This window comes from Gambusia affinis, linkage group LG09, assembly GCF_019740435.1.
Source record: "Gambusia affinis linkage group LG09, SWU_Gaff_1.0, whole genome shotgun sequence".
In the NCBI taxonomy this organism is placed as follows: Eukaryota; Metazoa; Chordata; class Actinopteri; order Cyprinodontiformes; family Poeciliidae; genus Gambusia; species Gambusia affinis.
The window spans coordinates 29954132-29968994 of record NC_057876.1 but is presented as its reverse complement, the minus strand read 5'-3'; the positions used below and the strand labels follow the sequence as shown (position 1 = coordinate 29968994).

The following is a 14863-nucleotide window of genomic DNA, read 5'->3' as shown; positions in this document are numbered from 1 at the left end:
TTCAAAAACTGAAACGCTGAAAAATGAAACTTTTAAAAACTTCTCAATCAAGAAATAAGTTTTAAGAGCAACATTGATCCCGTTTGCTATTGACTGATGATGGCAGCGCGACCAGATGACGACCAATCAGAGCCGCAGCAGACTGGGAGGGGCGGAACTCTAACATCTGCTGGTTGATCCCAGGGACTGGTTTCACTGGTGGAGAGCAGAGATAGAAACAAGAGCAACAAATAAAAACCTGTTGATGACGAGCTGTGGCTGCAGGAAGCTAAAAGGAACGAGAGCAGCAACGCAACAACAAGGAAGATTTAGAAGGTTAAGACTGTATAGTGAGTCTATAACTCACTATAAACTAACTAAACTGTTAGTTTAACTAAAATGTGAACTACAATGTAGATTACATTTAACTAGCTGGTTTCAGAGTTATCTAGTTTACATTCCGTTGAAAATTAGTTGAGTTATTTACAGTTTATCTACCTAAAACTAGTTTACAGTTTGAATTTAGTAAAGTTTAGTCATATTTCTTAGATTAAAATTAATCTCCGTTTAAAAGATTTAAAAAAAATTAAATAAAAATTTCCAGTTAGTCATCCAATTAAACGGAACCGAACCGAACCAAACCGAACTGAGCTCAGCGTTCTCCTGGTTGGGATGAATAAATATCTGATTCCTCGTCTTGAAGATAATTTGTGTGTTTTTTCTTAATCCAGTTTTTCTCTAATCACGACTGAAGGCCGTTTACAGGAAATCCAGGTCCAGTCGTGGTTCCGGTGCTGATGGGTTCTGGAGAGAGGCGGCGGTCCACCACCGCGAAAAGTCTTTTATTGTGAAACATCAGCTGGACTTTCTCTTATTATGAAAGTCTGAGGTCCAGAGTAACCCACCTGTCCGACACAAGAAGTAATTTGCTGTTATTGACCGGAAACTGCCCCGAGGAGACCTTTCAAAATAAAGGTTGTTTTATCTTGAAAGATTGATGGAGAAAAGCTTTATGTCATCCCACAGACGGTCCAGTTCTTCTCCTCGGAACCACGGGGGTGATGTCAGTTCGGTCCGCATTACAGAGCAATAATCCGGAACCACTACAGTAAAGTTATGAAGTAGAAACAGAATGAACACAGAGCAGCTGCTTCGGCAACCTGACCGAGGCTCGGGCTCTTATTATGACAGGGCAAACCGGAAGCAGCCTGATTGATGGCTGAGTATTGACCCGCTCAGGTCGGGATTTAGTCCCCCAGCTTCAGGTCTGATGGGCAGATGAAGCTGGAGGTAGAGGGAAGGAGTCCGGGACCGGAGAGGACGAGCGCCGCCGCACCGGGACCGAGAGAGACAGAGACTGGGCGGGAGAGGAAGACGGTGTCGAAGAGAGTTTATTCTCTGGAGACAGCAGCGTGTGACTGAAGAAACAGAAGCAGGAGCGGGAATCTGCGGGTTTCTGTCCCCGCAGAGCCTCATCAGAGCCCCGACCCGCAGAACCGGAGCGGTGAGTCTCCAAACTCTGTTTGGTTCTGCTGGTTCTGCTTCAACTCGGTTCATTTTCTGACTTTGATCAAAGTTTGAATCGCGAAAAGTTCCAGAAAAACTTTTGAAAGACAGAAAGATGCAGTTGGTAGTTGACCCGCTGGGGGCGCTGTTTCAACATGTAGAGGTCTAATCTGAGGAGCTGAGAGGTCCAAGGTTCTGTTGGTTCTGATGGTTCTGTTTGGTTTTAATGGTTCTGTTGGTTGTGTTTGGTTCTGATGGTTCTATATGGTTCTGTTCTGATCAGAACATAAGGAACCAATCAGCGCTGAAGGATTTGTTGGTTCGGTCCAAGATTGATCTGCTGCTTCCCTCCTGGTCCAGACTCTCTCTGGGTCAGCGGTTCTGGTCTGGGTCAGCGGTTCTGGAGACATTTTGAAGGAAGTTCTTATGGGTTAGGTTCGGTTCCTTACGGTTTTCAGTTTGACCTCTGACCCGTGCAGTTGAACCCAGGGATGAGGTTGTGTTTGTTCAGAATGTAGAACCGACCCGGTTCTGGATCCCGGGACGCTGGAGTTCTTCCCTCTGTGTAGCTGAAAGAAAAAGTTTCTCTCTGCCATCAACAGGAGTCGTTTGGACCCCGTTGGTTCCGGAGGATCCAGCAGAACAGAACCAGAAAATGGTTCTGAGACGAAGCAGCAAAAGTAACAGGTTTTGATCCAAACTACTGAACCAGTACCTTTACTCCGATCCGGGTCAGGATCAAGCATTACATTTCTAAAGTTTTCAAATAAAATCAACCATCAGTGTAGATGATCGGGCCAGTAGGGGGGTTCTGGTTCTGGATGATTCAATCACTGATGATCTCCTTCTGAAGTCAGTCTGCCTCACTGTGACTGATTTGATCAGAGCCTGGCTGTCTTTGAAGTGGTTCAGAACCAGAACCAGAACCTGTCTTCCAGATATTTTCAGACCCAGCTTTGGACTGTTAGAAGTTCTGTTGGTTCTCCAAACATTGCTTCAGTGACCCGATCATCAAAGGGACGTCAGTGGACCCGGATGTTTCCTGTCAGTCCAATCTTCAGGGTTCTGGTCAGGAACCCGGTTCTGCTGTGATGAAGCGCGTCCACGCAGCCGTCGGGTCTCCGTGCTGCTGGCCTGACCCGCGATGCGCCCCGCGGTTCTGGAGACGGCGGTCCAACCGATCCGTCTCCCGATGCAGATCTGGTTCTGGTGATCCAGTCTGTCCAAGGATGGAGGAGGCCTGCCGGACATCCAGGTGGCCGGTGACAATGATGCTCAGATCGCAGAAACAAGCTGGGACGGCAACTCCGGTCCATGAGCCTTGGACGTGGACCAGTCCGGGTCTGACCGTCCGGGTCTGACCGTCCGGGTCTGACCGTCCGGGTCTGACCGTCCGGGTCTGACCGTCTGGGTCTGACCGTCCGGGTCTGACCGTCCGGGTCTGCCATTTGCCTCTTCCTGCCTTGGTGCTGTTGGGGGAAGCCTTTAACCCCGACAGAGAGAAACACCTGGCATCAGGCGGCTCGGTTCTGGACTGCTAGGGAACGGACGACCACGGTCTCTGCCCAACGTGACCAGCAGAACCAGTGTGGGCGACCCATCTGCACTTGAAGGGTCCAGGTGGGTTGGGTTCCTCTCCTGGTCAGACCGTTCCCCATGTAGAGTGATGGAACCATCCTAGCTCCGGCCTTCAGGAAGTTAGCATGAGCCGGTTTGTTGGCCCCCTGCTGGCAGCCAGAAGTAACTGCGGCCCTCTAGGGGCGCCGTGGCTCTACGTTGGAGGGATTCCTGCAGGTTGTGGTTCATTTAACACCCCACCATTTCTTCTTCTATGTTCTGTTTACTCTGTCCAGTTCATATCCTGTTTAAGAACCGAAGTATTGAGGAAGCAGCTGATGGTTTCTTTGTTCTTTTTTCTCCGAAGAGTTTTTGCGACGCCTCGTGTTTTTGCGACAGTAGGCAGACAGGAAGGAGGGGGGGAGACATGAAGCAAGGGTCGCTGGGACCGGGAGTCGAACCCCCGACGTCCGCCTAAGGCCTCCAGACGTGGGGGTGCTAACCCCTGCGCCACCGCAGCACGCCCCAGCTGATGGTTTCTTGGGTCAAAGGTCATTTTGACACAAAAAAGCTAAAAAGCAGCAGTTCTTTAGCTCTTTCTAAACCTCACTCTGAACTTTTTCCATGATGAACACGTCATGATGACGTTCTGGTTTCACAGAGGTGATTCTGAACCGCTGAGTGGTACCGGAACCTTCTGGATGCTGTTCCCATGTGTGACCTCACAGCTGCAGTGTGTTTCACTGATCAGTGCTGACGCTGTGTGATCTGATAACTGTGTGTGTGATCAGCAGCTTCACTATCAGTTGACCTTTAACCCCACCCTCTCTCCCTGCTTGTGTTTAACTCAGAGCGAGCGGCCAGCAGTCCTGCACGGCGGCGGCTGCAGACATGTCCGTGTTCACACAGCTGGGCCTGCTGCTGTGGAAGAACTTCACCTACAGACGCCGACAGACGGTCAGGACGCCTCACTTCCTGCTCAGATCTGTCACTTCCTGCTCAGATCTGTCACTTCCTGCTCAGATCTGTCACTTCCTGGTTTCCTTGATCTTCCACCTGGCGTTGAGCTGCTGTCTGATTGGCTGGTTCTAAGTTCCTTCCTTCCACCGTGGTTCTGATCCGGTTTGTCTCCAGATCTGGTTCTGATCCAGCCATTAAATGTGTGTGTGTGTGTGTGTGTGTTTCAGCTCCAGCTGCTGGTGGAGATCATCTGGCCGCTCTTCATCTTCTTCATCCTCATCGCTGTGCGGCTCAACTACCCCCCCTATGAGCAGCATGAGTGTGAGTCCAGAACCAGAACCAGAACCAGAACCCAGAGCGGTTCTCTTCACTCGCTCTGATAAGATGTTGACGATCTGAAACCCGAGCCTTCAGCAGCGGGTTCTGTTGAACTGACCCGGTCCGTTTCAGATGGACTGGACGGGTTCTGATGGATCTGTTTCTCTGAGCAGAACATTATGACCAGCTGCTGTGACTCAGACCCGTCCTCCTGTGTTTATCGGATCTTTATGGTTTCTTGTCTCTCCGGAACCACAAAGGTCCGGTTGGCATCCACCAATCAGGACGCAGCAGCCGACCCAGATCTCCGGTTCTCCTGGAGGTCCAACTGGACTGTTCTGGACGGATCCGAACTCGTTTGTATTCTGCTGCCGGATTCTTCCATTTCTGGATCAGAACCGGTTCCAAATTCTGCCGGACTTGGAATCAGTACCTGTTGCTAGGCAACGTGTTTACAGACAAAAACCGGATCAGAACCGATGCACGGCTGACCGATCGGAGTGTCGTTGAACAGAACCGCGGTGGTGCGTTCAGGTTCCTCTTGGCCAGAACCTCCAGAACCAGAGCCGGCCCGATTCTGTTGAATAACAGAACCACTGTGCTCAGCAGGGACGACCCGGTCTGATCGGGTCAGCTGGTTCTGCCTATCAGCCTCGTGTCCAGCACGGATAGAGACCGACCAGAACTGGACCTTGGCTCCATCCGACAGGAAGCGGGTCAGAGAACCGAACCAGAACCAGGTGGGAGGGGGTTGTGTAGGTTCTGCTTCACCCTAAAGAACCCGGGTGCAGAACAGGTCCAATCAGAACCAAATCCTTCCTCTGACCCAGATAACGGTCCAGTTAGACGGATCAGCTGGGTTTGGTACCAGAGCCAGATGTGACCCGGTTCTGATGTTCCATCAGGTCTGAATGGTTTGGTTCTGTTGGTTCTGAGGAACCCAGTGGTTGAATGCGGAGAACAGAACCGGGTCTGGTCTGGAGAGGAAGAACCAGAGCAGGAGCTCCTCAGGGTTTCTTATTGATTATTGATCGGGCCGGGCCGGGCCGGGTCGACCTGTGGACCTCAGAGGAGCTGCAGCTCTTATCTTATCAGCCGTGATTAGAAAACAGGCCAGTTGGCAGCTGAAAGGTTCCTGATACCGGCCCGGCCCGGCCCGGCTCGGCCCGAAGGTCCGATTCTGCTCTGCAGGTGATAACGGGTCCAACCAGATAAAAGACACGAAGGAGACGACCCGCAACTGGGCCGCTGTACCAGAACCAGCAGAACCACATGGAGCTGGGAGAAGTTCTGAAGGTCCGGATCCTGGAGGAGCTGGTTCTGGTTCTGGTTCTGGTTCTGGTTCTGGTTCTGGTTCTGGTTCTGCTACGTTAGGGGACAGCCCACCTGGTGGAGGAGGGTTCTGTTCAGACGGTTCCCATTCAACCTGTTCTTGATCTGCTTTTATCTGTTGGGTCTGACGGAACCGACCCAACAGAACCAGTAGTGAAGAGACTGACTGGGTTGATTCCGTCTCAGAGCAACGTCCAGACCATTCTGGGTCAGAACCAGAACCAGGCAGAAAGCCTGTTGAACCTTCAGGACTCAGTGGTTCTGTTTGGGTCAACATCAAACTGCTGATGTTTTCTCCACTTCCTGTGTCCTCACTTCCTGTCTGCAGGTCACTTCCCCAACAAGGCCATGCCGTCGGCGGGAACGTTGCCGTGGATTCAGGGAATCCTCTGCAACGCCAACAACCCGTGTTTCAGGAACCCGACGCCGGGCGAGTCGCCGGGCGTCGTCGGAAACTTCAACGACTCCATGTGAGTCCCAGACTTTTATTCTGAAAAACTGCTTCCTGCTCATGAATTGCTTAATCAGAATGCTAATCTGAACAGATTCATCCACAGAGGTGATGTCAGTCTGCTTCTGGTTCTGGTGTGTGCTGACCCGTTTTCTAGAAATGGGTTTTTGTTCTCCAGTCCTGAACCAGAACTTCCTGTTCAACTTTCACTCCAGGTTTCCTTCTATTAAAGAACCAGATCAGTAGTTCTTTGAACTGAGTCAAAGAACTACTGATCCATCTCTTTCTGAGTCTGAGTGGCTTTTGTTCCTCAGGGAGGTTCTGGAACCATCGTATGCGACCCAGAATCCTGTCTTGGTTCTGGTTCTGAAGTGAACCCTGTTCTTCTGTTCTCCAGAATTTCCCGCCTGTTTTCCGATGCCAAGAAGATTTTGCTCTACAGCCAAAACGACCGAAACCTGGAGGGCTTCAAGGAGCTGGCCCGGGCCCTGGAGGTTCTGCAGAGCAGCCGCTCAGGTAGCCACCGGGGGTCCAGAGGTCCGGTTCTGAGGTTCTGAGGATCTGAGGTTCTGAGGATCGGTTGCAGCTTCCTGCAGATGTTTTCATGCTCATTGAACAAGAAGAATCTGGATCTTTTGTCCTGGATTCAGTGATTCAGTGGCTCAGTGTGTGTGGAGGGGGAGGGGGGCAGTTACTCCTCTACTTGCCCCAACCTGCCCCCCCACCCCCCGCCCCCCCTCAGAACTTTTATTCCTCTATTCTGAGGAGCTGCAGCGTCTGATTGGTCGGTGGCTGCTGGGCCGATGGGGGGGCGGGACAACGTGTTCCCACAGGTTTACCTGCTGATCATCCAGGTGAGCTCACCTGGTCAGAGGGCAGCTCAGAGCCAAGCAGAACCAGAACCACAGGGGTTAATGCTATGATGGACTGGATCAGAGCCAACAGCAGACCCAGTGGACCGGAGCGGATCGCTGGCTCTGCTGGAGCTCATTTAGCCAATCACATCACTGGAAGCTGCTGATGTGAGACAGCCGGACCCGGTTCCCTGACCTGACCCGGTTCCCTGACCCGGTTCCCTGACCTGACTCAGTTCCCTGACCCGGTTCCCTGACCAGGTCCCCTGACCCGGTCCCCTGACCCGGTCCCCTGACCCGGTTCCCTGACCTGACCCGGTTCCCTGACCCGTCCCCTGACCCGGTTCCCTGACCCAGTCCCCTGACCTGACCCGGTTCCCTGACCCGGTCCCCTGACCCGGTCCAGGAGTCACTAAATTCAAGATGGCCGCCCTGGTTGGGTTAATATTTATCTTTGCACTAAATTTGTGTCCCAGATGACGATTATTATTGGTTGTGTCAAATCATATATAATAGACTGAAATTGGTGTGATTTTTCAAGATGGCCGCCATGGTAGTCATGGAGAATATGTTTGCTGTTTGCTAACATTAGCTGAAGTTATCACCAGTGGTGGGTTAGTCAAAAAGTTAGCTGCAGTAGCCATTAATTTGCTAACCCTAACCCTTAGCTACACTGAGCCGAGAACCAAAAATGATCAGAAGCTAATCCTAAACTGCTAAATCTGTAAATAAGTTAGCATAAGCTAACGCTAACCATTCAGTCTGCCTCAATCCGTCTCTCTTCTCCTTCTTGTTCTGAGATTCACTGACAGTAAAATCCTCAGTTTCTGATTTTGCTGCATTTTGTCACTTTAAACTTTTACAAACTTGATGACACATAAAGTTCCTCCAAGTTATGAAGATGGGGAACATTTTATGGCAATAACTGGTTTAAAAGGCTCAAAAATGGCCGCCCGTCTTGAAAAATGTCTCACTACTATAAGAGCGACCCGGTTCGACCCGGTTCGACCCGGTGTTTCCAGGGTGACATTTATCATCTGATCTGTTCTAAAGTCGGAAATGAGAGGAGGACATCCTGGTCCTGGTTCTGGTTCTGGTTCTGATGACTCTGTGTTCTGGCTCCTTGGAGATGAATCTCTGTTTGATGTTGCGCCGCCGACTCTGAGCGGTTCTGATTGGACCCGGACAGCAGCGCTGCAGACGTGCGTAGCGGCTGTTCTGATGCGGCGGCCGCCTGTTGGGACCTGCAGCAGGAAGGTGGGCGTGAAACGGGGGCTTCATTCACAGCGAGAGCAAACAGTCGAGCGGAAAGTTTGGAGACGTGCGAAGACCTGCAGCTCCTGCGCCGAGCCTCTCAACCCCAGGCTGTTGACTGACGCCCAAATAAGGCCGGCGCTTCCTGGTTCTGATGACACCAAACCTCATCATGAAACCATGACGACAGTTTTCTCTCCAAGTCCTGATCGGAACATGATTTACCCAGAGTTTCGTCTGCAGGATGGTTAGCCCTGCGTTTTGTCTGCAGGTCAGAGCGTGTCAGTGGAACCGAGTTTCCTGGACGGCTTGAATGAAACTCTGTGATTTACTGATGCGTTTTGTCCCAGCAGGCTGTCCCCTGGTCTCCGGGGACGTCGGCACGTCCCAGCGGGGCCGCAGCGGCATAGTTAAAGCACAAAGCGGAGGATTTAGAGGAGGTGGAGGATTTGGTGTTGAGTTTCTCAGAGCTGTTTGTCTCTTCTCCTCCCACAGGCTTCAAGCTGAAGCATTTCCTTCGAGACAACGAGACGCTTTTCAGCTTCCTGCAGAGGAACGCCTCGCTGTCCCGACACGCCGCCCTGCAGATCGCCGAGGCCGACGTCGACCTGGAGCAGGTGAGCCGCCGCCGCACATGCTCAGTGTGAGCCCGGCTGGACCGGGAGTCATGTTCCGGTTCTGTCCCAGGTCGTCCTCAGAGGCTGGGGCGTCCACCTGAGGGACATGTGTCCCCGCGGCGGCGGGACGGCCGACATGAAGAACTTCGTCGCCATCGGAGACCAGCAGGTGGCGGCGCAGGTGCAGGAAATCCTCTGCCAGGCTCCGCCCACCTGGCTGGACCGAGCCGAGCAGAACTTCATGAGCAACCTGGACTTCTTCAAACCCATCCGGGTAAGAGCAGAACCGTTCTGGTTCTGGAGGCTGGCCCGGTTCTCAGAGTCAGAACTGGAACCGGACATGCTCCAGAATCAGACGGTGCTGTGCATGACTCTGGACCAGAACTGGGTCAGACCTCTGGCTGTGGAGGGATCTGGGTTCTGGTTCTGGTTCTGGTTCTGGAGGAGTCGGTCTCTTCTTACAGGAGAGACCAGAATCTTGAGGTGGTTCTGATCACACACCGGGTATATTTGATTTGGACCAAAGGTTCTGTGCTGCCACCTTAACCCGTCTGGACCTGCAGAACCGGGTCTGTTCTGGGTTCTGTCTGCCAGGCTCCGCCCCCTGCTGCTCGGCGCCAGCCGACCCGGTCCAGGTGACTCGGCGTCTCTGGGCTGCGTGGGAGGAGGCGAGCCGCGGCGCGCCCGGCCTGGCAGGCCCGGTTTCTGTAGCCTGGAGACCCGTTTAGACGCTCCGGCGGTTCTGAAGGAGCTGGGTGTCGGCCGGGCTTTGGACCGCTTTGTTTACACAGAGCAGTTGGCACAGGAAGCCGTTTCCATGGCAACAAAGGCATTTCCTCAGGGACGTGAGCCAAGAACCGGCTGCTGACCAGAACCGTGGTCCGTTCAGGACCAGAACCGGCAGCGGAACGAGTCAGCTGGAGGTTCCGAACACGGACGGGTCCAGAAGAATTCACTTATTAATGAACAGGTCTGTGTGTGTGTGTGTGTGTGCAGAGGGACGTCCGGTCGGACCCGGAAGCTGTCCAGAAGGTCGCCGGCGCCATCAACAACCTCCTGGTCAGTCTGGGTTCTCTGGCCGTCGAGGTGAGTTCTGATCCGATCCAGCAGAACCAGCGGGTCCAGAGGAACCGTGTCCTGCTGCTGGACTTGTCCCCTCCGTGTCCCTCGCACTGACAATAAAGTTTTCATGTTTCCCATTAGGATGACAGACATTTTCCAAGATGGCCGCTGTGGTTGAGTCTTTTAAACAATTATTCCCATAAATTTTCCCTATTTTATGGCAACATAAATAAATTTGATTTTGACCATTTTTGTCAGTAACGAGTAATTAACGCGTTACTCTTTCAAATCCAGTAATCAGATTACAGTTACTTATCAAAATCACTTTGTGTTACTATTTATTTTTGTTGTAATTTCATTTTATTTCCTCTACGAGTCTTGATTAGCGACCGTCGTTTCCGTGCGACAGTATCTGCAGCCACAGAAATGTAAACGATGGAGGGAGGAGTGAGATGTGCATTTTGCTGCTGGAAAAACAGGAACTATTTCGAGTTTCACTCACCAAGTCCGATTTTTAGAAGCACCTTGTTTTTTCTGAAGTCGCTTGCAGATTTAATGAGTCGCGGGTTTCAGTTTCGGGCTTGGAAGTAAGCAGACATAAACCCCAGAATGTTCGCAAGGTTCGCTGCGCTGCGACAGCAAACACAGGGCCGTAACGCAGAACCTGGAGGCTGGGGCGGGGAGGGGGGATAAAATCCTACTTAGTTTTCCAGATAATAGAGCAACACAGAAAAACACTCTAACATGACTGAAGTTGTTTTGTACTGTTGTAACCATGAAACAGGATCCCCTTCAGTTCAGCCTTATAAGTGGAGATGTTGATGATGTTACCGTTATGAAATAACTTCAAACTAAACATTGGAACAGCTCAATGTCATTTTCACAGCGTTATTAGCAGCTGCTGAAAGTAACTCAAAAAGTTACTTTTAGTGTAACTGAGTTACTCATCACTGGTTTTGAGGATGTAAATAATAGAATCAGGAAATGAGAACTTTGCTGTTAGCGAGTCTCAGATCAGTCAACAGCTGGAAGGAGATGAAGATGAAACAGAGATTAGCATTAGCTTCCATTCATGTTTTAATTTCCTTTTTGCTAATTGTTTACCATTTACCTTTTTTTATGTGTTTAGTGGTTTAGCGTTAGCATAGCTAAGACTCAAGTTCAGTGAATTAGTGGTTAGTGAGTCTAACTTTTGTGGTTAGCATAGCTCAGCTGATTTTATTTGAAACATATGTTCTCCATTACAACCATGGCGGCCATTTTAAACAAATCCACCAGAAAAAGGAAACGCAAGATCAAAATAAAATAAATGATTTCTATGGTTCAAAAGATGAAGGTTATGATGCGACAACAAACACTAATTTTAGATAAATAATTTCCCATGAGTATCATGGCAACCATCTTGATTTCTATGGGTCCAATTATGTGAGATTTGACACCAAAAGTATTCATCACTGGTAAATATTGGCAAATTTAGTGCAAAAATTCTTTTCAGACCCTGGCAGCCATCTTGAATTTTCAGTGTGTTTGTTTTTAAAGAGCCATATTCGGTTCTTCTGTCTGCATGTGAGAGATTTAGCAGAAATATTAAACCTGCTGCTCTGTTAGTGGACCGGCGCCGCCGTGTCCCTCAGTGGACGGACCTGTCCCTGACGTGTCCCGGAGTGGACCCGGGGCCGCCGGGTTCACTCGGCAGCTGGACGGGCCGAGATGAAAGACGGACAGCTGAACAAAGACGGGACGTCTCAGCGTGTCCCAGTCCCTTCAGGGAACAGAACAACAAACACGCAGCGTCCGTCCACGACCCGCTGACACGGCGGGGGACACGGCGGGGACACGGCGGGGGACACGGCGGGGGACACGGCGGGGTCGCAGGGTTCATTCAGCCAGCGTCATCTGAACCAGAACCAGAACCAGTAGAGACACGTTCCAAAGTATTCCCACCACTAAACGTCTCCGACAGTGGACAAAGGAACGTGATTCATGGTTCAGCTGTTGATCTGAAAAGTGTGGAGTGGATGTGATTTTAGAACTCCAGCAGAACCTCCTCTGGGGTTCGTCTCCATTTGAACTGGGTTTTATTTGGTGGCATTAGAGGAATAAAGGTCCAGAGAACAATCATAAATTAAAACCATGAATTCTTCCAGGGTGTGAATACTTTAGCCAACAACAACTCTTCTGCCACTGACCTTTGACCTTTTGGTTGATATGGATGACTAGAAGTGTGTTGTCAGTTCTTCTGATCTATCTGGACTTTAAAATGTTTGGAGAACAGACCGGGCCTTCTCCAGAACATCCGGGTCAGCTCTACCGGTGACTCACCTGTCACATGAAGTCACGTGACCTGCCTCCTGACAGGAAGTGCTCAGGTGAACACCGGTTCCTCCCAGTACACCTGGCTCTGGATATCCAGGCCCAGAACTGGACCAGTTCCTATTGGACCAGTGCCAACACAGCAGGCCCAGTACTTACTGCTAAATGTGCTAATGGTGGAGAAACAAATCAGTTTATCTGCCATGCTAATTAGCTTTAGCATTAATGCTGTGGTGAACCAGCTGTAGCATAATATAGCATAACAGGTGTAATATTTTAAACCTGTTATTACAGATCTTGGTTTTAAGGTGGATAGTGATTTTAAAATGGACAGCCAAATTAGAGCCGTGGTTAAGTCCAGCTTTTATCATTTAAGGCGATTGGCGTCAGTGAAATCTTTTCTTTCCAGGCAGCATTTTGAAACAGTGATCCATGCTTTTATTTCAACTCGATTGGACTACTGTAACGCACTTTATCTGGGAGTCAGTCAGGCGCTGCTCTCACGTCTGCAGCTCGTACAAAATGCTGCTGCACGTTTGTTGACAGGTACTCGAAAAAGGGACCATGTGACCCCTGTCCTGACCTCACTTCACTGGCTGCCTGTATATTTTAGGATTCATTTTAAAATTCTTATGTTTGTTTTTAAATCATTGCATAATCTTGCCCCGGCTTACCTCACTGAGCTTCTTCATCCCAACATATCCCATCAGTCTCTCAGGTCAGCAAATCAGCTGCTCTTGGAGGTACGAGAACAAAAAGGAAGCTCAGAGGGGACAGGGCTTTCTCTGTTATGGGCCCCAAATTATGGAATGACTGACCTTTGCAGGTCAGAGAGGCCCCTTCTCTGTCCACTTTTAAAGCTCGTCTTAAAACTCATCTATTTTACTTGGCTGTCAACACCAGTGAGATCTAGTTTAAAGTGTATGTCTTTGTTTTTAGACTACTTTTAATTATAATTATTTTTATTTTGTTGTGTTTTTGGATTGTACAGCACTTTGTATCAACTGTGGTTGTTTTAAAGTGCTTTATAAATAAAGCTGGTATGGTATAACAGAGTCAATCATGCACATACACGAGCTTGATTGTCAGCACTAAGACCTGCCTGCTGTCTCAAAGATGGAGGGTTTTAGTTTTTCAGACTAAACTCAAAACATCATGAGAATTTTAACAAACATGTAAAAAACATTTTTGTAAAAGTTCCAAACTGCAGATTTAATGTTTGTGTTTGTAGAGTTTAATGGCAGCAGAACCGACCAATAAATCCACCGGGCTGCTCTGGTTCTCCACTGGTTCTGGTGGTTCTGTTTGGTTCTACTGTCAGCCAGACGGAACCTGTGAATGTTCCGTGTTCTGACCCGGTCCTGCAGAACCTCCTGTCAGGCGTCTGTTTTGTGTGCAGCTGGCCGGGATGAAGAGCTGGGTGGACCTGCGGAACGAGATCGTGTTCCTGACGCGGAACGCCACGGCGTCGCCCAGCGTCCTCTACAAGGCCGTCTCCAGGATCGTGTGCGGCCACCCGGAGGGCGGCGGCCTGCAGATCAAATCCCTCAACTGGTACGAAGACAGCAACTACAAGGCTCTGTTCGGCAACCACAACGGCAGCGAGGACGCCGCCGCCGCACTCTACGACAACTCCTCCAGTGAGTCCCCACTAACTGGGTCTTACTGGGTCTTACTGGGTCTGGCTGATATAATGCAGCTTGTTACTGTGAAAATCTTTCAAGGGTGGATAATAGTATGAACATTTGCATGCTCATCCCTCGGATGTTTTTCATATTTCCCATCAGCCACCTGAATTTCAACATGGCCCCCATCTTTGAGTCTTTCAAATAAATTGTTGCTATGAAATGTTCCCCATTTTGATGACTTTAATGAGCCTCATCACATGTTTTCCACTTTATTCCCTCTATTCATACTTTGGCTCTAATGGCCTTTATTTGAGGAAGGTCACTGATGATGTTTGCTGGACATGCAGCAAACATCATCAGGCCAGGAATCGAACCTGTGACGTCCGCCTTGAGGACAAACACGTCCATATGTTTGTTGCGCTTTGTCCTGCGGTGCCACAGCGCCCCCCATTTATTAAAGTAATAAAATGCAGCAGAAGCAGAGGAACCAGGAAGGGGATGAGACGTCATATTCATTATTAACGTTAGCTTCTGCTAATTTTATTTTAGCAAAAGCTAAAAAAAATTTGCTTTTTTTTTTTTTTTTTTTTTACATACAAATTGCTAATTACAACCACAGCAGACATTTTGAAAAATATTCACCATAAAAAGGAAACACAAGATCAAGAAAATACAATTTCTGCAGTCCGAACAGATCCACGATAACTTATTAACATCATCAGTCAATATTTCTCTGGGTCCAATTATGTAGGATTTCAAAAGGATTCTTCTGTGAAAAATATTGGTAAATTTTTGTGCATTACAAAAATTAAGTTTCCTTGACAACTATGGCAGCCATCTTGAAAAATTATTAAACTGAAACTTCTATAACGTCATGCTGTGTTTAAATACAGTTTAATAAAAGTTTTAGCTGTGTGTGTGTGTGTGTGTGTGTGTGTGTGTGTGTGTGTTTGTTTCTAATACCTTGTGGGGACCATTTTCCTGACATGTACCACGTTTTGGGGACCCGCTGCTCTTTGTGGGACCGAAGCC

General features: G+C 49.5%; 1 protein-coding gene across 1 annotated transcript in view; it reads left to right on the top strand.

Moving 5' to 3' along the window:
- Positions 1-1195: 1195 nt before the first annotated feature.
- Positions 1196-14863, top strand: part of abca1b (ATP-binding cassette, sub-family A (ABC1), member 1B) — a 30517-nt gene continuing 16849 nt past the window's right edge. The window contains 9 exon segments of the mRNA XM_044126631.1: positions 1196-1483; positions 3894-3999; positions 4230-4323; positions 5981-6122; positions 6501-6619; positions 8707-8828; positions 8899-9102; positions 9825-9914; positions 13603-13843. Of these exon segments, the coding sequence (XP_043982566.1) occupies positions 3934-3999; positions 4230-4323; positions 5981-6122; positions 6501-6619; positions 8707-8828; positions 8899-9102; positions 9825-9914; positions 13603-13843 (1078 nt within the window). The 5' untranslated portion in view covers positions 1196-1483; positions 3894-3933.